The 24,113-nt window shown below is 47.6% G+C and overlaps 1 protein-coding gene across 2 annotated transcripts; it reads left to right on the top strand.

Annotated features, from left to right (window-relative positions):
• Positions 1-1,260: 1,260 nt before the first annotated feature.
• On the top strand, positions 1,261-23,711 carry LOC118795624 (DNA methyltransferase 1-associated protein 1-like). 2 transcript variants are annotated; one of them, XM_036554248.1, is made up of 11 exons: positions 1,261-1,357; positions 2,046-2,150; positions 3,735-3,826; positions 4,729-4,924; positions 5,281-5,439; positions 6,294-6,461; positions 8,013-8,198; positions 13,015-13,086; positions 16,002-16,074; positions 18,701-18,957; positions 23,072-23,711. In XM_036554248.1, the coding sequence occupies exons 2-11, from the start codon at positions 2,052-2,054 to the stop codon at positions 23,129-23,131; spliced, it is 1,362 nt and encodes a 453-aa protein (XP_036410141.1). In that variant the 5' UTR covers positions 1,261-1,357; positions 2,046-2,051; the 3' UTR covers positions 23,132-23,711. The 2 variants fall into 2 exon arrangements, with proteins under 2 accessions (XP_036410141.1, XP_036410140.1); XM_036554247.1 differs by having other exon boundaries at positions 13,012-13,086.
• Positions 23,712-24,113: the final 402 nt, after the last annotated feature.

Raw genomic sequence — 24,113 nt, 5'->3', positions numbered from 1 at the left:
ATAATTTCTAATAAAGTTGTGATATGTCACTAGAATGTATAACTGAGATTGCATTTTAATTTTATTGTTTTGAATTGTATTTAATGAATGTGCCTTCTAAAAATAAAGAGGTTTTTTTATTGTGCTAACAAAGTACACATTTGTGTAAGGTTGTCTTTGAAAAGAATTACCATATTATTAAAATTAGTTTTGCTAAATGTAGTTTTTAGTAATGCCACAGATAATTGGTATAATTTAATATACGTGATATTAAATTATCTTAAATTGATGAAACAGGTCTTAAAAATGACAAACACATCAAGATAGTTCTTAACAAAGGTCCTAAACAACACTGACATTTCCACTCTTTTTAAGTAGTTTTACAATGACATGTCTCACATTCCATAATGTTCGGCATCATCTTAAGTACAGCATTGGATTAAGACTTTATTTATCCCGAAGGAAATTATTGTGCCAGAGATTGCTCACGTTACAGTATCAGAAACAATGGAGATAAAAATTAAGTAGGCAGGCATGCAATAAATAAAATGTAAAATTGCAACTGTAATTTCGTTGTCCTGAACAATGACAATATGTCTCTTAAAATAAAGCACAAGTCTGAAGTTGTATCAGAATTTAGGTACATTACATTTGGTTGACAGACGTTCATATTCTGAGAGACTTACTTAGTTTACAATTTTTACATGCTATCCATGTATAAAGCTGGGCACTTAATGAGGCAATTTGGGTCAGTTGCCTTTCCCAGGGGAACAGCAGTGTTCTTACTGGGATTTTAACCAGCACCTATAGGGCCTTACCGCTGTTGCACCAACGTGTTAGTATTAGTTACGGCGGTACAAAAGTTTTTAAGGGCTGGGACCTCTGACATTTTACATCTATCCGTACAAAATCCTAAATAGGCCTAACCGGGTGCTGTTTGGGGTTGCTATCACCAGGCAACCTGTAACTGACAAGAAGCAGCTTCCGCCACCACGGCTTCGTTCGTTTCTTTAAGTTTTGTTCCAAAATTCGTGGAAGGGGCACGGACATATTACAGTAACATTTTCACCCAAAATCTTTAAAGGATTACAGTGAACCTTTGTGTTAACGAAAGGAAATGTATGAGCACCTGTGCGTGCTCATTCCCTTCCAGATCGTGCTCGTCGTCGCTACGCTGGGAACAATGGGAATAGTAGTTTAAATTGTAGTTGTAGTCTGCGACGCTGTTTGGTAACACTTGGAATGCTGGGAATTGTAGTTTACACACACGTGCGGCAGTTGCTTCAATGACGGACTGAACGTTTGCAAGCTAGCTGGGGCTAAGTGAATGGAGGACGTCTTATTTTGAGGGAAGCCAAGGACATTAACTTACGAACAGGTAATGATTAATATATACATATAACGGGTAAAAGATATTATTTTCTTTTATTAACAAGATATCGGTCCCATTAGGTTGGTAGGCTAAGTCGTGTTGATATCCTCGGTCTTTCCTTCCCGGTCTAGGCCCTCGGAAGCTAAAGCTATCCACGCTATCAGCCATCTGGCTGGCTAACATTATCAACGTTTTCTTAAATGCTTACGTAGTGAAGACACAGGTAATCAGCTAAACCTGGAAAATCTGCACAGTTACACTTGCAAGTCGTGTTAGTACAGAGAAAACTAAAAATATGTAGCCACACTTAACCGCTAGCTATATAGCTAGGCGCTAGCTAGCCACCGGCTCTTCGAGGTGTAGCTGTAGCCATTTCACAATGGTGGCTAAAGACTTGCGGGAGTTAGACTGTAGTGCTAAATATATTTTTACATTATATGTAATTCAAGTAGCCTAACCAGATAATTGCCTTTAAAACCCACCCAAATTGGTTCGTTAGCCAGCTAAGTGGCATCTGCTTTGTCTGGCGCCATTTGGTTAGCCAGACACTTTATCTCGGGCGGACTGTTAATGATGTCGGTTTACACTGTCTGCCTTCCCGTGTGATTGTCCAATCTATTAAAAAGTAAAATGAAATTATTATGTTATGCGTCACGTACCTATGTTGTGCTGATATTAAAAATTTGTTTCGCAGGTCACAATGGCAACGAGTGCGGATGCCAGAGACATCCTGGAATTGGGCGGAGGGGGCAGTGATGCCGGCCCCATCAGTAAGAAGGACATCATTAATGCAGATAAGGTAAGAAATGTGTCCTCCAAACCCCATAATGAATCAAATATATGCCTCATCTACATTAAAAGCTTCAGGCATTTCAGACGCCAGTCTCGGAATTGGCATGAATTTAATCTGAGTCTTTCAGCAGCAATTTCGCGTCATATTGATAAAAAGAAGTATAGCTTAAGTGCACATGTAAGCATGTCAGAGCTTAAGGCTGGGTTCGGATGCCAGGCAGGACACTATTGTTGTTGCTTGGCAACCTTCAGTACATATGTCCAGCTCTATAAGTGGATTATCGGGGAAAATATGAACAATGTAAGTCACCCTGCATCAGGGCATCTTGTTAAGCAAGTGAATTATGTAATGTTCTGTACCCATGGGTTAAAAGTGTATCTTTGAAAGGGCACTTCGGATCGCTTCTGAAGGATGTGATATGAACACCAAAGGGCTGTGTTGTGTGCTGTACGGTGGAGGTGCATCACTTACTTTTGAAAAATTCAGGGCTGACTTTTTTACTTTTCCATGCTGAGGACAAAGACGTTTTCCCACTGCAGTGTTTACTGAGGAGGGCGGGTTTGAAGCGGCTACCTTTCCGCTTGTCTCAGGCGTTTCTCCTCAAGGCGGACGGATCCAGCTCTCACCCTCCTTAGGGCCCCACGTCTTCTCAGGCCTGAAAGGAGAGACGTGTATTGAATGTCTTTGGCTGTCATATTTGACATTTCAGAGCGAATCACTGGCATTTGTCTCACCGGAAAGCTCACTCTGCTTCTTAATGTATCAGTTGGAGCCGGTCGGAGGAAAAGGAGAAGGGAAAAGTTTATAGATTTGTAGAGACAGATGAACATCGCTTACTGGAGTGCACAGTTTGCCTTTTATTTTTCCCACAGGGTAGCTGCCCTCGCTAAACTGTCATTTGGGTGCTGATAACAGGAGGCTGGAGACACCAGCAGAGGTGCCCCGGTTTAAACCGAACCCGGCCCTTGGAGACCGAGGTCGAAACTTACTAAGAATGTATAGAATTATGAACATCCCTGTCTGTAAATGCAGACAAGGTCCGTTTTTTATTCGCCGAAAGCGATGTAGACAGAATAATGGTTCACGGAACTGAAAACAGCCATAAAAAGTGACACAGAACATTTGAATAAAGGGAATCCTCGGTCTGAAGAGCACAAGGGCCGCATGGACTTGCTCTCATTGACGGCTACCAGCCTTCGATCTTAAGTGCTAAATGCTGCAAGAAATTGAAATGGGGCATGCCACATGTACATCACCCCCTGTGGTTGCACGCTGCCCATTGCTGACACAAATCCATTTTACAATTGCTGCGAAGGAACTGGATTTGACTTCGTATGTCTGCCGTTAAGTGTCTGCTGCAGAGTGATGATGCTTTACCCGTAGGGGCTAAATCAGAGGGATGGGGGTCTGCAAGTGCTGATTACAGTCATTCAGGAAAAGCTGTCTGGCTATTAGATATGCATAGAAAACGCGTTACTGTAGAAATCTGCCCAAGTTGTATGGGTAACGGTAAGAACTGCTTTTTCACCATAATGAAGTTGTTCGGTGAGCTCACGGTTTCTCTTAATTATTCATTCTTTCTCTGGGTAGAAGAAGCCCAAGAAAACAACAGGCGTGCCGACACACAAGAGGCCGGAGGGGATGCACAGAGAGGTCTACGCCCTGCTGTATGCGGATAAAAAGTATGAAAGCCGTGTGAAAACTTGCCACAACGTAGAAGTGTACTCTTACCCGGAGAAATATGGTTCAGGTGTCTCGGGGTACAGGAATATTATGACCACTGTACAGAACGTCAGAATGAATGCAGAATATGTGTGCGTCTGAGTAGTGATTTGTTGAATGGCACAGCAAAGTGCGGTTAACCGTCTGAAGAAATGCAATATGTACTCTGTATTAAACTAAATATTTTCTGGTTCTAATGCCAATAATCTAAATTTCAGTAGCTCAGCATCAGTTATTCCGTTAGAGAATTTTTTTGTCAGAAGCATTTACTCAAGACCTACGCTGGTTACATTATATTTACCCACTGTGTTTATAGTCTGTAATCTGTTGCTACAGCTGCATTTTTTTCTGGAGCAGTTGAGATCAGTTCTCTTCCTCAAGGCTCACAGCAGCACTGCCAAACGTGGACCAGCAGCCCACTCCTTGCAGGAGAGCAGTGTCTCAAATAAACACAGGAGCCTCTCACCCTCTACTTATTAGCGATTCACGGTTTTGAATATTGGTGCCAGGCAGCTCTCTCTGTTCCTGCCTCCATTTCTGCTCCTGGGCTGCCTGTTGTACATATTCCAGGACAACCCACACTCTCACTTGCCCTGGTTTACATATTACACAAGTTTGTTGCATTATGTAGATCTGGATATACATCACTTTCTTACACCATTATGACATTGATAGTCACTTCCACTTTGGAAAGCAAAGCCCTGTTATGTTTTTAAACTTTATTACTGTATAGTAAACAGGGGTTAAGTATTTATTATCGTACGCTAGAGAATGAGCAGATAACCCTAACCCTGTGAGTAGTGAGGGGCTCCTGTCCTGCACTGTCAGCAGAAAGAGGCCTAAAAGCGCCCTGTTTTCGCAGAGACGCCCCTCCCCTGCAGCCTAGCGACCTGACCCAGGGCTACCACACAGCCAAGGCCAAACTGGGCTGCAAGAAGGTGCGGCCCTGGAAGTGGATGCCCTTCACCAACCCCGCCCGCCGGGACGGGACCGTCTTCTACCACTGGAGGCGCGTCGGGGAGGAGGGCAAGGACTACCCCTTCTCCAAATTCAACAAGGTGAGGCATTGGTGGGGGTGGGACTCTGTGACTCCGCAGAGGGTGGGCGGCGTGACTTGTGACCCCCACAGATTGTTTCCTGAGCAGTAATCACAAAGCATACAGAGTAAATAGTGAAAAGAGCTACTTTTTGCAGGGGATTTTTTGACAGTGGTTGAAATAATAGCGTATGTATCATTAGTCAAGATTTAAGTGAAAATGCATATTTTTAAATTAACTTGTAAATGGTATAAGCCATATTTTATAATCCTTTGATATTTCAGGGCAGATATGTGGTCAGTGGCAACATTGCTTACTGCAGCAACACTTCTAGTTTAAAACTGTGTGTGTGCGTGTGTGTGTGTTTGCTCTCTCAGGAGGTGCAGGTGCCGGTGTACTCTGAGCAGGAGTATCAGATGTACCTGCACGATGACGGATGGACCAAATCGGAGACGGACCACCTGTTTGACCTGGTCAAGCGCTTCGACCTGCGCTTCATTGTGGTGCAGGACCGCTACGACCACCAGCAGTTCCGGGTGAGCGGGGAGGGTGGGACAGTTACGGGTGAGCGGGGCGGGTGGGGCAGTTCCGGGTGAGCGGGGAGGGTGGGGCAGTTCCGGGTGAGCGGGGTGGCTGGCGCCCGGCCGCTGTGTCCCAACCGAGGGCGGTCTCCACGCCGCAGCTGCGGTGAACCGCGACGCCTGAGCGCGGACACACCTCCACAGTTCTGCTGTTATACCTCTGTCTTTGCTCAGGTTTTACTCCTCACACCTTCCACCTGCTGCCTGCCTTACCTGCTCCCTCCACCTGTACTGAAACACCACGCTCCTTATTAGTTTTTAAATACAGCTTTGATAGCAGAACAAGACTCATCATAAAAACATAAATCTGTTTCACTTACTGTGTTTGACATACTATATATATTTTCAGGCACCAGATCTCATTTCAGATGACCAATATCCAGTCTAACTGTAATGTGATTTGGTCTTATCTTGAAAAAATACGTTTTAGCATATGTTAGGTTTTATTTGTTTTTTGGACATTTTTCACTAATTTCCGCAGAGCTCACTCAATATTGTGTAAGAACTGGCAATTAAAAGTTGATCCCTGAGAGTGAAGGGTAATGTGGGTGACAGGTTGATTGAGTAGAGGTCTGAGTGAGTGTAAATTTTGCACAGTGATTGACCTGGCTTTGTACCAGAGTGTTTGGGGTAAAGCTTCTAGCCTCGGTCTGTAGCTGCACCCCCCTCTTCTACAGTGACCCAGCCACCATTTCACACTGCAGCCCAGGGGAGGGATGAGTGTTTTAAAACCCGATTCCAGCTCAGCAGGATTGTCAGGTGGGTGCGGGTTTCACGGTCGTAACGGCGGAATGTTCCGGTGTGTTCAGAAACGCTCAGTGGAGGATCTGAAGGAGCGGTACTACAGCGTCTGCGCCAGGCTGACCAAGGCGCACGCCGGCCCCGGGGGCGAGCCCAAGGTCTACGTGTTCGATGCCAACCACGAACGGCGCAGAAAGGAGCAGCTGGAGAGGCTGTTTAACCGCACACCTGAGCAGGTGAGACTCCGCCCCCATTCACCCTCAGCCCCAATCACACAGCCAGCAGCCAATGCAATCCTGTAACGGTGACGTGTCTCTCCGCTTGGTGCATCTTGATGAGACTTGAGCACAACTCCTGGCAGAGAGCTCAGTAGTGTACCATCTCTTTAAAAATGAATGTTTAACTCTTTTGATGGGGCAATGTGTTTTCCTGCCAGCGTTTTTGGGCTTGATTTCAGTCAGGTATAACTGTGTTCTCTGTGCTGCACTGTTGAAAAAGCAAAAAGGCCATTCTGTCTGACCGACATGTTTAAGCAGACTTCCACTACCTCCGTCCATTCACAAACAAGAGATTAACACTACTGCCAATGCATAGATAAGTGTTAAATGAGAATGTGTTTATTACAATCCCCTCCGTCCCCTTTGTGTTTAAATGTCGGCTTGTTGGAATTCATCAGTTGTACCTCTAGAGGGCAGCATTTCCCCAGTTTTCTTTGTCACTCTTGGGTTAGGCAGCTGCACGGTATCTCAACGCAGCACACAAGCCTGGGACTGCCTGTCCGTTTAAGCTAGAGATATTTCAGACTATTTTAAAAAACTGTTTTTCTGACTATGAATGTCACCTTAAAATATTTTTTACGCAATTTATTTTAATTTATTGGCTGTATTTAATTGCATGCAAAAGTATATATTAAAAGGTTGACTTTTACAAATGGCTGGATATAAATGTGTGCAAATATACAGACTAAACGTATATGAATTTGTGTGCATTTCAAAATGTGCATTTAAAAGTAATGAGCTTTGTATGACAACTGCAGTAGCTTACCAGGCATGCATATTTAATCTTTTTATTCTACATAACTGTAAAATCTTATTCTCAGTCTTTATTTGTTGAGGTATTTCCTGTGGAGACTGGAACCATGTTGTGTCAGTGTGTTTCTATGGCGATTTGATGAATCGTGAAACGGCGACATGTTTAATTCACCGTGTTGGCGTGGTGGTCGTGGAGCCCCAGCGCTAACCCCCCTGCCACAGCTGCTCTGACAGTGAGGAGCGGTGGTGTTTGACAGTAATGTGCTCCGGGTTTACAGTGCCGGTTGTTCAGAGTGCTGAAATGGTCCTGGGTGGTACTGAAAGCTCATAATGAGCTGGCTGAGAGCAGGAGAGCCCTCCAAGATGGAGAGAGGTCAACAGCGCTCTCCAGCACCCTCCTGCATGGAGAGCGGCCGCTGCTGGCCGCTGCACTCGGCACAGGGCCCAGAGATGTTCCAGCTGCCGTCACCTTCTGGAAAAAGCACCCCTTGCACATTTATGGAGATTTTCCTGTAGCAGACTCCCACCCACAAAATCTGAGCCTAATTTGGTGCCAATTCGACCCAGTTCTGGGGGCTGCGTGTAATACGCACTGAGAAACACTGAAACTCTCTTTGAATGATGTTGAATCCCATTTCCACAGTGTAGCCTCACAGCGCAGTCTTTAAACCGGAAGTAGCTCTTTTTACAAGGTCCTCAGGTGAGGAGACTGAGCTGGCGGGCTGGTCAGAGCGCATTTCCCCTTTCGCCCCGCAGGTGGCGGAGGAGGAGTACCTGATCCAGGAGCTGCGCAAGATGGAGGCCCAGAAGAAGGAGCGCGAGAAGAAGGCCCAGGACCTGCAGAAGCTGATCACGGCGGCCGACACCAGCACGGAGCCGCAGCGGGTCGAGCGCAAGGCCACCAAGAAGAAGTTCCCGCAGAAGCGAGGGCCGGAGACGCAGGTGAGCGCGCCCCCGTGACCTCTGACCTCCACGCCTGCGGTCACCCCTCCCCTCACACCCCGTCTCTGAATGCACATACGCTGCCCTGGTTGTGTGCCGTCTGCATCTGCCTCTCTGCCGGAGTGTAAATGAAGCTGCAGGATTAGGGAGTCTGTGCCGTGCGCTGAGTGCACGCATGACGGTCTAACTGTACATGCTGAACAAATCCGGATTTTATCATTTTAATCGCATGCTTTTGCACCATGTATGCACACACACACGCACGCACACACACGCACACACGCACTCTCACCTGCACCGCGGGCGCAAAGATTCTCAGCCCACGATGCTGCTAGTAGACACCTACCTGACACCTTTCTCAGTCATTATTAAGATTAGCTGCGCAGCTTTGATTCCACCCGACATTACCCTCTCTCTCTCTTCTTATCAGGGCTACTGTTCTGCTGTTGTACTGACAGGTAGAATTCTGGTAGATTGAATCCCAGGGGACCACGATCACACCATTAAAAAAAATTAATTTTACAAATGGGTGAGAGTTTTGGAACCGTAACCATATTTTAAGTTGCCCTGGATAAGTGCATTTGATAAGCAAATAAGGCCTTTCCTGCCTTTCTTACAGTTCACCTCCCTGCTTTTACACGGTGTATCTTTAATGCCCATCGATCCCAAAACAGCCTGACTCACAGCTGTTGACATTTTCTGCGGGAGTCAATCGACAGCGTTTATGCAGAGGCCCGAGCTGGGAGTTTCGCTAATCTGTTTTGAGCGTGAGGAGAAGCCACTTGTGCTGGGAGCATGAGGCCGGATTACCGTTCATAGTTTAGATGCAGCTTTCAGGGGTTCTGAAGTGCAGAAATATGGAGGATGTTAAGGCTGTGTTGAACCGATGCTCAGATTAAAGCCGTGGTTCCCCCAGCTGTTACCACGGACAGTTCTCTCATTTAGAGGAAAAGCGTGAAGCCACCTAGTGTTCGTTTAGCACGAGTGTGCTGGTGATAAAAAGACGTCTTCACATTTTCTGCTGATCAGAACAGTCCTGAGTCTGTGTGGGACAGTTGATATTGAAGCACGCGTGGCTTTGTTTTGGCCAAGATATAGAAGAAGGAGTCGGGGACAGGACTGCTGTCAGAGAACGTTTATTCCCTGTTGTTACAGGCTAACTGTGGGTTGTATGGGTCTTCGAAAACAATAGAGTTGCCTCTTTTTTTTTTTTTTTTTTTTTTAACACTTAACTGACGGTCTGATTGGAGCAAGAGAAAATAGCTCCGCCTAGAATGGCAAAGCAGACCTGCTGTCACAGAACATGAGGCACTGAATGATGAAATATCAAGGTGTTACATACTTTAATTAAATGCCCCCACCTTCTAACACTCAAATATCCAGTAGCGACCACGCGCCTGTTGAGATTGGGAAAAGAAACCCCGTAATTTGTGTGCCCCTCCACCCCCGTCCTTATTGGCATCCACACAGACAGGGGGTTGGAGGGACACTGAACTACAGACCTGCTCCAGACTGGTGCGTGCCAGGACATTAGCTAAGAACGCTACAATATCAGATAGCTGTCGGAGCCAGGGTTGCTCCGAATGGGAGCGCTGGCCAGGTCTGTCGCTGTTGAAGGAAGCTCGTAGTGTTGCGCTGCATTCCTTATTTACCTGGCAGGTGCTCCTTTCCTGGGCCATTTGCACAGCTTGCTCTTTTGCATCGTACCCATTTATCCAGCTGGGTGCATTTGCCGAAGCAATTTGGGTTAAGTACCCCGCTGAACGGTTCAACAGCGGTGCTCCTGCCTGGATCTGAACGTGCAACCTCCCGGTTACGGGTCAAGATCCTTAACGACTGCGCCGCACTGCGGCTCGTGTAAAACGGTGTAAATGGAAGGCACTCGTGGCGCTGCCGGCCTCGAAGGCTCTTCACTCTGTCCTGCGCAACTCTCCATCCCCAGTCTGGTCACTGAGGGCTTATTTTCAGCGCTGTTTCGAGCTGAAACGTACAGATCGGAGCAGTCTGAAAGCGCTGGCATCCACTTTCCGCAGCCCGATGGCTTTTGTTTTGCAAGCCTCGGGAGTGTCCTCTGAATCGGTGTCAGGAAACAGGCTGTTGTCCCCCTGTCTCTCCCCTCATCTCTTTCCCTTCTCCTTCAGGCACACCGCGGTTACAGCTGTTACACCCCCCCCACATTGCGGAGCTGAACTTTATCGCCCGGCTGGCGGGTCCGTGTTTTCTAATGAGCAAAGTGTCCGAAGCCGCATGCAGGGGACAATCAAAACCCTCCTCTCTGACTCCCAGCGTGCTCTAAGAGGCAGAACGAGTCATTATCTGCAGACAGGAGCGGGAGCCGGGACCAAAGCCGCTTCCGCTCGGCGACACTTGAAAAAGATCCCACGGCGTGGGGTTCTGGTCGGACTACACGCACCCCACCCCCCCACCCCCCCCAGCCTTCCTCTCGCAAGACAAAGAGGGAGATGGAAGGAGCGGGAAAGGGGCCCTCAGCATGCGAAGAGCGGCTCGGAGTGGGCGGCGAGCGCGAGCGGCTCAAAGCCTCCCCCCTTTATGCGCGGCTTCAAATGAGCAGCTCCGTCTCCCGCGCGGCGTCTCGCTGCCAGCCACTGCGCTCCTGACAAGCCCTGTCAAATTAGACATACAAAACAAACCGCACGGCGTGCCGGCAGAGCTGGGTGTGTGTGCTCGGCCCCACTGTGTGTGTGTGTGTGTGTGTGTGTGTGTGTGTGTGTGTGTGTGTGTGTGTGTGCGTGCGCACGCGTGTATGTGTGTGTACGTGTGTACTCAGCTTGGTGTGTGTGTGTTTGTGTGTATGATATTGTGAACAATATCAATCTGCACTGTGTGTGTGTATGTATGTGTTTCTGTTTGTGTGTGTGTGTGCGTGTATGTGTGTGTGTGTTTCTGTGTGTGTGTGTGTTTCTGTGTGTGTGTGTGTGTTTCTGTGTGTGTGTGTGTGTGTGTGTGTGTGTGTGTGTGTGTGGGGTGATCACGCTGAGGCAGCTCTAATGAGGGTATGTGACAGGCCTTGCAGAGCGGGGTTGGCGGCCAGGCAGAGGCACAGACAGCAGCCTGCAGGCCTTTGATAGCAGCCTTCCCCTCGCCGTCTGAGGCCTGTTTAAAAGGCGGCCTCCCCTCGTCGTGCCGCGTTTCATCTCTTTAAATCCCTCCAATGGCGCGCGCCGCCGATGAGTGGCAGCGGAGCCGGGCTCGTTATCGGCCTCGGCTCACCGCTCCGTTCCCGGGCCCACCGTCTGCGTCGCCGAGAGGGCGTGGCGCGTCCGCGGCAGGGCGTCGCCCGGCAGCCGGAGCCCGGCGTGCGCGGTCCTCAGCAAAGACTCAAAACGGAGATAAAACAGGGTTTTGTTTTTTTTTTTTTATCGTCATTATGTGGTGCTTGAAGGTTTCCTGGATCGACACTGGTTCTGCTAAAGGAAGAAGCGGGGATGAGCGAGACGGGGCCGCAGAGTGAACCGACTCCGTCTGGGTAATGAAAGGACTCGTGCGGCTCTTGTAGGTTCAGTTCAGCCCTCCTCCGGACTGGAGATGTAAAACCCTGACACTCCGCAGTTCCTCCGGCAGGCTCCCAGCACCACACACTCCCCGGCTCTGCATTTCTCTCTGCGCTTTTTTTAGTACCTAAAAACGTAACAGAAATACAATATGTACACCTTCTCTAATGCCACTGCCTTTCCAATTTTAACAAGGGCTAGTGCCATTCTTTGCCATGTCCTGTTCCATTCTTTCCTTTTTTTCATTCTTTCCACTACGTTTCCGTTTTTCGTTTTCAGTCCCACATTGATCATTTTTTTTAAAATTGCCTTCCCTCAGCTGCTAACATTAGAATTTATTTCGGTACGGATACTTATCAGGCCAAAACGGTTTACAGCCAAAATGGTACAGTCTCAGAGTCCTTATCCTGTGTCACTCAAAAGCGAAATTTCTCTAATTTCACTCGGCCGTGCCAGAAACTCCACACCTCAGGCGAGCAGGCGAGTGTAATTTCCGTCCCTGCTATTTAAATAAGATAACACAACAATTGCTCAAAACTGCAACAGAGACACACTTTCAGTAATCAATGCAAAATTAAACAAGTAACTTCAATTAAACAGTGCTTAATGACTGTATAATGAGTATTAATGAGTGTAATCCTCTTCTCCTGGGTGCAGGCTGAGCGCGAGGGTTTTTAGGACACAGGCGCCATTGCTATTGATTACAGAGCTGCTTGTTATCTCCATGGTTGAGTCCTCAGCCTGTCCGAAAAACACACACGTGATTCTTCATGCGTGTTTGCGTCAAACGGCAGGAGAAATGCATCAGCCCAGAGGAGGCTACACGCCAAACGCAAACGCACTGCAAAAATTACACATAGTTAATTTCTGCTTCCCCTGTTGTGTGGCTGAATGTCAGTCAGTAGGCACTCCCCCTTATCTTATTGGATAAAACAGCCGAACGGTGCTGCCTCTTTAACATGTATTATGTGAGTTGCTCTGCTGTAAATTGCCTCGCTGGGGAAACCACTTGTTTCCATTGTCAATTGACTGCTTCTTTTGCAGCGCCCCCTTCTGTTGGAGAAGGGAACTTCCGCTCCTCTTGTTTTTGCTCTTACTGTTGTCTGCTCTGTGCTGTCAGTGATTTTGTGAACATTGGAAAAGCAGGGGCCGCACCAGGTGGGAGCGTGCAGATTCCCGCTAAGCTCAGAAAGCCGTATCTGATCCTTAAAAGCCCGAGTGTCTGGGGCGTAGTGGAAGTACAGGGCACCCTGCGCTGTGTCTGTCCATCTGTCTGACTGTGTCTGTCCTTCCTCCCCCAGCAGGCTGTTCCCGAGACTACAGGCATCAAGTTCCCCGACTTCAAATCAGCCGGCGTCACGCTACGCAGCCAGAGGGTAAGAACCAATCACAGAGCACGGTGGGGGCGGGGCTGTGGGCAAGCTCTCAGAGGCTGGGGCACACCAAGGCCTCAGGATCCTACCTGTGCTACTCCCCCAGGTGTCAGGTAACCTCAGGTAGCCAGGCAGAATTCCACACGCTTTATTTAATTAAACACCGAGGGCTGCTCTGTGACAGGTAACCGAAGCCCAAGCAAAGCAGAGGCAAGCTTAATATTACTGTTGCCCTCTGATATAGGTTGTGATTTACATGGAAATGTCAGTATAAAATATTATTTAAATATTGATATTAAATGAAAATGTTAGATTCACCATAAGAAGAATTCCAAGAATTCCAACTCAGACACCCATCCATCTACCTGGCTGCCAATTACCTGAAGTAGTGTGTGGTGAGGGGAGGGGGGGCGGAGAAAAAATGGGTAGGGTAGGAGGAATTTGAAATGTGTTTTCAGTGCAGCTCAAGTTTCCTACCACACCTGCTTTTGAATATTTAAGATTTGTGCAGCCATGCCAAGCATGTGTCAAGCAGGCACCTGTAATGGAGCAGCAGCGTGGTGTAGACGGCTGGGGTTTTGAGGAGCAGGGCTCATAACCGAAAAGTTGCTGGTTCAGTTCCCCACAGAGGCACTGCTGTTGTACCCTTGGGGAAAGTACTTAACCCACAATTGCCCCAGTAAATATCCAGCTGTATAAATGGGTAAAATGGTAACCTGTGTAAGTCCCTCTGGATGAGAGCAGCTGCTAAATGATAGTAATGTGATGTAATGAGCATTGGAGATTGCACAGAGGGTTATAGCAGCAGCTTCTCACAAGGGATCCGAACCTATGACCCTCCGGTCCGGACCCCAGCACTGTACGCGCCGCTCTCCACCCTGGCTTCGAGCCCGTCTCCGGACCGCGGGGCGGTTGAGTCTCTGCTGGAGAGCGCCTCCCCCGCCGCGTCTCTGACAGCTGAACCCGGGCACGCGATAAAGAGGGGAAATTTGTTCCGATCCCCCGCTCAAACGCTTGGCCTCCCTCCACGCTGGGCTCCCAACATCAGCCCAGCAACCCGGCCCTCGCCTGCAAAACAAAGAAATATTAGACGGTAATAATCTCCGCTGTGCGCCCAAGTGGACGGCGCTATGTTTTATAGCCCTCTCATTAGTAAAATGTTATGATTTATGCAGTTGCCGGCAGACTAATATCTTTAGAATTCAGCCCAGGAAGCCGATTTATCTTTAAGAGTGATGAGAGCAGAATGCTCTCTATGCAAAATGCATTAAAGCTAAATGAGGAGTCTATTACTCAAATCTGGATGATAATCTGTTAGCTAGACTCCACTAACTAAACAGATTTGGACGTGTCACCGTGGCAACAGCCCCGCCCTTCCCCCCTCTCCCCCCCCAAAGTGCATTATGTTGAATTAACATGGTGACATAAGTGCCTCTCTCTCTATTGCTTGGTGTTTAATTCTACGAAGGGGGCGGGCCTGGAAATGATTAATATCCGTTTCGTTTCGGGTGTCGTGTTTATTCTAACGTGAAGCTGACGTTGGTGTGGCTCTGGGTGTGACGTGTGACTTTGTGTCTTTCGTTGACTGACATGCTGGGCTGTCCTCTTATATTACATTACATTACTGTCATTTAGCAGACGCTCTTATCCAGAGGAACTTACACAGGTTACAGTTTTTACATATTATTCATGTATACACCTAGCTATTTACTGAGGCAATTCTGTGTTAAGTAACTTGTCCAAGGGTACAGCAGCAGTGCCCCAGCAGGGAATCAAACCAGCAACCTTTCGGCTATGAGTCATGCTCCTCGCCACTATGCTACACAGCTGCCCGCTGCTGCTCCACTGATCACTTAGCTGTGATATGGATCTCTGCCATCATCTCTGACTGATGCCTGTGCTGCATTTATTCCCTATCTGAATATAGATATGTATATGTGAATTCATTGCTTAAATTACAGCCAGATATTCGTTGCTCTGCTTATAAAGACAAGAAAGCCTGAACAACACAAATGTTTTTCTTTGCGGTTACTGTAGACTCCAGACCCCTAAAGGGCACAGAAAAGCTATGTAAAGTAGGGTTTTTACTTGTATTTACACAGGGACTATTACAGCGAAATCTGATCTTGGTTAAGTTCACATTGACACGTGTTTTTGTCTTGCTCTGTCTGCATAACATTTGCGCGGGTGAGATCTGAGCAGAAACGACAGACTCCTTAAAAGAGACGTTCCCAATGTCCTCAGTGGCCTCTGAGCTAATGACAGGTATCTTGGCATGAAAAGTCAACTAATTAAACATGTAGGAATTCGTTATCTTTAATGCTTTATCTCTGGAGCAAAAATGACATGAATAAGCTGCTTAATTTGGCTGAGCTCCTGGAGAGTGCACAGTCCTGCCAGAGTCCTCCATCTCCGCATCTTAGTGCTGATCCCGCTCCTTCCTCTCTGTAATTGTACAATAGGTCATCACCTTTATTGCTGCTCTGAAAATGAGTTATAATGGAATTAGTACAAGATATTTAGGCTGTTGAGGATCTTACTGGGCGTTTGAAGTGCAATTACACATCTTTTATTTTCTTTTACGCCAGAAGCATTGGCGAGTAGCAGTAATTTCAGTCTCCTATCTGAAAACCTATTATGAATCATTTTGGGTCTGTAATGGTCTGGGATGGGGTGTGTGTTCTCTCAACTTTGTGTTTGTGTGTGTGTGTGTGTGTGTGTGAGAGTGAGAGTGAGAGAGTGAGAGAGAGAGAGAGAGTACACAGACGGGTGTGCATATGTGGTCACCAGTGCTGGGGTTTTGGAGTGTGCATATGTGGTCACCAGTGCTGGGGTTAGGTGTCGGGTGTGTGGTGGTGCTCTGAGAGCTCGGGTTGTCCCTGTGCAGGCCTGTGTTTGACCAGGTGTGTGTTTTTCAGATGAAGCTCCCCAGTTCGGTTGGACAGAAGAAGGTGAAAGCCATGGAGCAGATTCTGACAGAGCAGGGAGTGGGTGAGTGCGGGATCTTACTGACGGGACATTCCTACTGCAGCAGAAGCAGCAGCGTTCAGATCACTCTGCTCGTCACATAACATGCGCACTAAGCAGATCCTCTCCCTGAGCAGCTTAGGATGCCAGAGTAACAAAATGCATCTAATAAAGTCACACTAACAACTGTACATACGGAACTCAGCAGACCACATCTAAACGCGTGTAAACTGCCATCATGGATACACAGTGCACACAATAACATTAACAAGTGCAGTACAGCATACCCTAGCGAACCAGAGCGAAGAATATGCAAGTAACGGAAAGAACTGAGATGCAGTCAGCAGCGGCGGATTCTCAGTCTGCAGTGGTAGATGGTCAGCATGTCAGCTGTCCCGCTGTCCTGACTGCTTGTTAGAAGTTAACGTCAAATGTATGCAAAAGCTGGGCGAGAAAGAAGTGTAACAGGATCTTAGTTATAGTCTCACATTTATGATTTGTCATAGAATTGAAAGTGTATCCTCTCTCGACATAATAGCTGATGCTATAAGAGGTAACTCTGAGCTATTCCCTGTATGCACGTGTGCTTGGATGGGATAGTTTTTTGCAAAACAAATTAAATGTTCATCCAGTTAGTTCCGTGCAACCCCCCCCCCCCTCCTGCCAGTGCACATATTCTGCACACACGCGCTCGTGATCCGGGGTGCTGTCTCCCCTTTACACAGGGGGGCTCCCTACCTCCTACGCAGAGCGATTTGGGTCACTTAGTGTCAGTTACCCCCCATTTCAGCAGCCAGGCACCTCAGGAAACGGCCAGATCTGCTCTCGCCAGCCTTCTCTGCTCAGGTCCTACCTGTAAATCTCCCGCAATTACCAAACCAATAACAGTGTCATCCAAGCATCAACGATTTTAGCGCCAAGGCTCTAATCTTCTTGTATTGGAGTGCTCGTCCGTTCCTGTGGGTCGGCACGCATCTCCGTCGCCGTGGAGACGAGCGGGCTGTTCACGGTGTTTTGTCTCTGCGGCGAGCGTGGCTTTACAGCGTAGTGTGGCCGCGCCCCCAGACGGGCGGAGCGGGCGACCTCGGTGAACGCGGATCCTGTTTTTGAAGAGCCGCCATTGTTAATTAATGGACTTCAGCTAATTTCTGGCCTTGAGTCAGACGCGCGCATGGCATGAATTAAACATGGGTGTCCTTCGCAGTGACACGGCTTACTCTCCGGAGCAGCTGTGACCGCGGCGGGCCCTCTGAGCGAAAGTGCTGCGCGGGGCACTTAGCTTAGCGTTACCCCCGCATGTAATTTGCTACCTGCACAGCGGCTAGTGCTGTTAGCAGCCAACGGGATCACCTCGGCTGACAAAAGCTAATTTGCTAATGACGTTTTATTCCACCCCGTCTCAGTAAATCACCTTGTTCAGCTGTTCGCCGGCGGCCGGCCTGCTTCCACCAATGTCACTGGCGTATTAGACCTTCTGCGAGGTTCTGCAGCTACATGACCCGGTCTGCCTTATTTACCCGACCTCTGACCCGGGGGAAATTGGCCCCTTTTAAGTTCTGCCCCGTCGCTGTCGCTGGGAGATCTCTGCTCTCGAGTTAAAGGTGATCCGCGAGAGCTCCGTCTGGCCAGGATCTGTCGCCCCCTTTGAGGTGTTTCAGAGGGGCCGATCCGTCCTCAGAGGGCCCTGTGATCACAGTGGGGGGGGGGGGGGGGGAGCAGCGCGCTCTCCTGCCTGCATCCTGGCCCTCTGTGAGGATTGACCCTCTTCCTGCTCCTGCGTTTGATTACACAAGCCCAGCTCCATGAGAACCGTTTTGGTGGAGGCGTAAAGACCAATGTGGTCATGGGGGGGGGAAGGGGTGAGATAAGGCCCTGTCTCTGAATGATTTTCCTCTTGTAAAGCAGAAAGCTCATCAGCGTGGCAGACCCCCCCCCCCCTACCCCCCCTCCCAGAGGGGGAAAGTGCGCATACGGCATCAATTAAACCCAATACAAATGCAAAGCGGTCCGCGTGCGGTGTGCAGTCCCGCGCCTGGGCGGCGGATCTGATTTGTGTCAGGAGCTGGGAGAGATTTGCTGAGGAGAGAAATGCATGCTGGTCCCTCAGCTCCCTGGAACCTGCCGGCTCTTCCCCCCCCCCCCCGTTTACAGGTCCCCAGGCCTCTGAAATCATCACCGCGGTTCGTTTTGTGGAATTTACGGGGAGAGTGGGAGCATAACACTGCTTCATATCCAGTATTCTCATGCAGCGTGTACATAATTACAAACACCAGCAGAAGCAGTACAAGCGGAGCTACCTAGGGAAGTGTGCTGCGTATAAAATATATCGGCGGAGAAATTGTAAGTTTAATGGATAGAATATAATGTATGTATTACAATCCATTTTTTTTTTTTTTTTTTTTTTTAACACTTGACTGTCCACATGACCTGGAAAATCCCCTTACGATTGTGAGTATGGTAAATCCCTTTCCATATTTAGCACAAAAAAGTTAAATGCTGTCCCTGAAAGGTCAGAGGTTTGAAACAGGAAGAGCTTTAACACCTGTGTAAAAATGAACAGTGATGTGTTGGTAATGACACGCGCTCCCCTGGCTGCTGCGTCCCTGTGCTGCAGTCCTTACTGACTCTCCCTCGCTCCCACCCCCTGCAGATCTGAACCCGATTCCCACCGAGGAGATCGCGCAGATGTTCAACGAGCTGCGCAGCGACCTGGTGCTGCTGTACCAGCTGAAGCAGGCACACGAGAGCTGCGCGTACGAGCAGCAGATGCTGCAGCACCGCTACGAGGCGCTGCTCAAGCTGGGCGGGGCGCAGGGCCCGGCGGCCAACGGGCAGGCCGAAAACGCCGAGGCCGAGCCCAAAGAGGAGGCCCTGGACGTGACGGGGGCGCCGCTCACCCCCAGCCCGGTACGTGTCCCGCCGTTTCCGAAATGACCCCCCCGCACCCACGCACACACACACACACACACACACACACACCCCAGCCCGACCTCCCTCTACACACTGTTCGGGCCACACTAACTGGAAGAGCCTTAAGTGCATCAGCGAAATACGGTGCATGGAATGCAGCCTCTGCCATTGCTCTGTTTAATCTAAGAGTGGGATATATTATGGATTCAGGTAAGCAGGGAGGTGTATTCTGGGTATTTTTTCTGTATGAATTCACTAATCCCTCATATTCTTCCCACCCCTGAGCTGGCTCTCACAAACCCCAACCCTAAGTCTGTCAGTAAATTTGTTCTGTACTAAGGTCTTTATGTCATATATCGCGTATCTGTGAAACACCAATAATAAAATTTTAGATGAACCGACAGCTGTATATAGCTGCTGAAATGGGCCTATTATAGAAGGATTCCAGGAGCTGAAAGGTTATCATTGCTTCAGATGAAGTAACTGCACTCCTTTGAACATGAACACATCAGCAAGGAGAAGGGAGCACTGAAAATGAGTGAACTTTGCACATTAGTGTATTCCTAAAACGGAATAAATAAAATGTCTTGTGTGACTTTCCATGCTGTCGCTACAGTCGCTACATAGGTTTTGTGTCATAGGCTGTTTCATTGGCTGTGTTTTTGTAATAGCCACTAGATTATCATGATGTACAGTTTGATGGAGGTCATTCACTGGAATACAATGATGTCACAAATTTTAAGAGATTGCGAATTTCTTAGGTCCCATCAATTTGTACTGAAATGGGTTTTGTTTTTGCAATCCCAGAGTGAAAATGCCCTATTGATTTTGAAAATGTATAAAGAAAAAAATTTGTCTGTGTATTATCTATTGAAGAGATCCCCAAAAAAATTGCATAACGTTCTAGCTGGCAATAAGGTGTACACTGAAAGGGTTAATTAAGAGTTGTTTGGTTTTATAATTTGGCTTATGATTTTCTTTTTCCTTGAGACTTGTTTAAAGGCTTCCCCTTTTAAAGGGCTTTTCTTTTTAATCAAATATTGATCTTAGAAGCTATCAATAAATTCCCCTACTTAATTGCGTTGCTTCCGCGTTTCTAAAAATGAATTGTAAGGCCATTATTATATTCATTGGAAAACAGCAAATGGAACTGCGTTTTAGAACGTGCAAAATCCCAATCAAAATACATTTTTAAGGAATGGGTGTGCACACAGTCTGGAAGACAACTTCACTGCCTTGCAGATAGCTGGAACCTGCAACCCCAGACTCATTACAGTAAGAAATAGAACATTATTATTTCTCTTTCTTAAATGTAGTAAATTTGCTTTCATATATTGCTTTGTTGATGAGTAAAATTTTAAAAACTTTACAGTGCTGGTTAATATGAATATGTAGCTAAATGTGAATGTTTTAGTAAGACACAACGAGGTAACATTTTGGAAAGCTTTTTTCCTTTTTATAAATGATGTATTTTGACTTATTTTGCATCTCCTGCATCATACTACAATTAATTACCAGTCGGAAGAAAAGAGAGTAAAAAGATCTTAACAACGAACAAGAGTTTTCATGCAAGATGAGGCTCGCTGCATTGCAGACGTTGTCTTGTTTTATGTAAACTGCTTCCAGTTGTTGGAATTGACAGACATGGCACTTTTACATGCTAAAGTGGGTGTGCAGCGTGTTGGTTTGAAGGGCTTTGAGCACCAGGTTTTAAGTACTTCCCAGTACTCGTGCTCAGAGCACAGAATTACAAGCTGTACACGCGTGCGGAGAGTGCCAGCATCCACGCTAAATTGTGCATTACTCAGTTATTCAGCCTTCCAGTGGTCCCGAGGCAGTCAGGAGTGTGACCGATTACTACACTATAAAAATCTTTAGTTCCCAGAACCTGAACAACAAGGGCTCCCTTTCAAATCAACACTGTAGCTGCAATCTCATTAGTGTTTGATTAACGACTGGGAAGGGTTTTTCCCGAATACATTGTATTAAAAAAAAATCGCGGCGCGTTCAGAAGAGGCAATTTTTGCAATTGGATGAGAACTGTAGCAGCATATGGGACCTGTTTGAATAAATCAACCTTCATTTGTTATCCTTAATTGTTGTTGGGGAGGGTTTTAGCTCGGCTAGCATATTCACATTCACATGGCTCAGACTAAACAGATGTGAATAACACCATGGGGAATGCTCTCAGAACAATGCTGGATTAAGCTGTGTGGGTTGGGGAGCTCGTATTTCCATGATAACATCTGAGGACAGCGTGGGCTCAGGGACTGAGTACACACCTTCTCCCCCCCCCCCCCCCCCAAGCCAGTGTCAACAACCTGAAGGACAAAATGGATTAATCTGTCAGCCGACCTCTAATAGCAAGCAAATTTTATGTGCCCGCTGTAAACTTGTTTCAGTTTTACACCTGCTTTAACAGCTTTTATGTTTAACGTGGGTACATTTTATTTACCTTTTTTCCCCTCTTTGCATGTGTTGCATGAGAAATGCATGCCTTCCCAGAGCTTTGAGAAAGCGCTGCTTTGTTCTGCGTACCGTTTGATGGGGGGGGGGGGGTCAGCGGGTGACATCCTTTGCTGATTCAATTTCATCACCTGTGGGCCCTTTGCTCACCCCTGTGCCCCCAGGTGGGGTGCCAGAATCTAAAGCGTTGTCCCCTGGGTTTGAGCGTCCCCCCCCCCCCCCACCCGCCACGCAGGGACAGAATGAGTATTCTGCATGTGCCTCAGAGTTCAGAGCATGATGCCCTTCACTTTGCAGCAGAGCGGTCCTGCCGTCTGATTATAACTCACACGGGTTTGGTGCCCTCTTCTCCGCCTCAAGTCATGTGACTGCTCTGTGTATCTGTTATCTGCACCATGGGTGTGGAGGCCAGGGCAAACGCCCCCCCCCGTCACACACACACACACACCATGCGCATGTCGGGGCTCCTTTGACATCAGGCATCTTCCTGTATGCGGCCCTGAGGTGCAGAGAATGCATTGCAAAGCATAGCCGAGAGGAAGCGCATCGTGGCAAAGCAAATAATGCAGGTTACAGAATGAAAGCTCCCCCACTGAGGGGACGATCGCGGCGTCCTTTTCCTGCGTGGATCCGCCGTGTGAAGGCCTATTCTTCATCCTCTCGGCTGAACAATCGCTGTGATGAAGATATAGAGGGTCGAATTCGGGCATTTGTTTTATCTGGCGTTTTCTGTGTGTGCGCTCCACTGTGGGGAAGCATTCCTCAGCGTAATGTTTTCAGAGGGTCCTTTATTTAAATGAAGAAATAAATACATGTGCACACACATGCATAAACAATCTACAGGCAGGATTATTTCTGTGGCAGCTGTAGCTATTTCATTTTCAAGCACAAGGCAATATATATATATGTTCTTTTCTAGGTTTAAAATCTAGTGTGCTGAAATACTGTTTGCAGGGCTCCAATCGGTACCATTTACCTAATTTCTAATCGGTCAAAAGATTTACTCCCAAACACAGCAAACTGTTACATTAAGGATTAACTGTTAACATTATGAACCAGGCCTCTTGACACCCAAGGAGTTAAGTAGTCTTTTGTATGGGTGGCATGTGAGTGAAACATAATGTAGGTAATTTACTGCAAGGCAAATTCCATAGCTAAAGGGTTCCCATGTTAAATGGCTCAATGACCTTTACCGGCTGATTACATAAAGAAGGCACAATCAGATTAGTCCGGGGAGAGAAAGGTCAAGCGCATTCACAGTTGTGGCCGTCCCAGCCCTACCTGCGAGAGATTGTTTCACAGCGGCTTCGGAGAGCCACCCCTTGCCTGGAAGCGGGGAGGTAGTTAGCCCCCGTGCCCTCGGAGCTGTTTGCGCAAAGGGCAACATCTTAGGCGGGTCACATGTTCGCTTTTCATTACGGCCTCCTCGGCTCCAGAGGAGCGCCTTCGTCTCCCGGCTTCTCTTTATTCCCCACATCATTGTCAGTCTCGATACCCCTGCTGCCGTGTGGCGTTGGGTGTTTGAATATTATATCTCAGGTCTGGAGGACTGTCTTTATTGCGCAAGAGCAGCCTGGACTCTGGTCTCTCAAGATCAACTGAAGGTACACCACTGACGTGTTCACTCTTTCCCTCTCTTTCACAGCGGAAGAAGAGAGAGGGGGCCCCCTGCTCCTCACCCATCAAGAAAGCCAAGAGACTCTGATGCGGATTTTGCGTGTTTGAAGCTGTTGGGACTGGAAACGGTCTGGGCCGGGCACTGTAAACCCGGCGCCAGTCACCCTGCTGAGAGAAGCTTGTTTATCTTCCCGTAAATCCGCCCTCGGCCGGCCCAGTCCCCCGAACATGGGGTCTACACACCTCTCTCTCGCTCTCTCTCTCCCTCTCCCTCCCTCTCCAGCCGCTGGACAGCACCGCCACCCACAGAGTGGACTTTGACTGACATTCCATTCCAATCCATTCCACTCTATTCCATTATTCCCTTTCGGTGCACCCTTTTTACCGAAATGAAGTCATATGAACTGAAAATTGCCACAGAGAAGTAATCAGAGCGGCCAGGGAGTGAGACTGTCTGTTTAATTGAAATGTTGACAAGCCGCTAGTTAAATGTGTACCTTTCTCTCCACCGGCATTGTATAGTTTTTTTTTTTGTCCTGTTTATTGTAGCTGTTCACATTGTGTTTCTGCCGTGTTTGTTGGTAGAAGATTGCGGGTGAATGTCTCAGCGCACACAGAGGCAAAGATGTTCCACTCCTCTGTTAGCTCGGTGTGTCTCTCCTATGAAAAGAATTCAAAAGAATGTGTTCATCCACAAACAAGCCTCGGTGTGAATTCATTTCTTGAAAAACAGAAACATTTTTGGAGCAGAAGCTAAGTCTTTGTTTTCTCTGTGTTCTGGAGTACCTTGTCAAAAATAATGACAACACTCGTCTCAGCCTTCGCTGGTACCCAGGTCTGTTTTTGTTTTTCCCCAAAAACAGCATAGCGTGTTCACATCTGTGTTTATCTGTGTTTATTCTCTTAAAAAATGACTGGAATATATCTGGACCGCAGCACTGAAGGAAATGTCATTTTTGGCAGCTTAAATTGCCACTAATTAGTAATCACAGGGTTACTAACGCCTGGGAGGCTTCCCTCATTCACACACAGGCCAGTTTGTCTGTCTCAGGGATGGGTTTTGTCTGTTG

This window comes from Megalops cyprinoides, chromosome 20, assembly GCF_013368585.1.
Source record: "Megalops cyprinoides isolate fMegCyp1 chromosome 20, fMegCyp1.pri, whole genome shotgun sequence".
NCBI lineage: Eukaryota > Metazoa > Chordata > Actinopteri > Elopiformes > Megalopidae > Megalops > Megalops cyprinoides.
The sequence above is the reverse complement of the archived record's forward strand: the minus strand, read 5'-3'. Positions and strand labels throughout refer to the sequence as shown.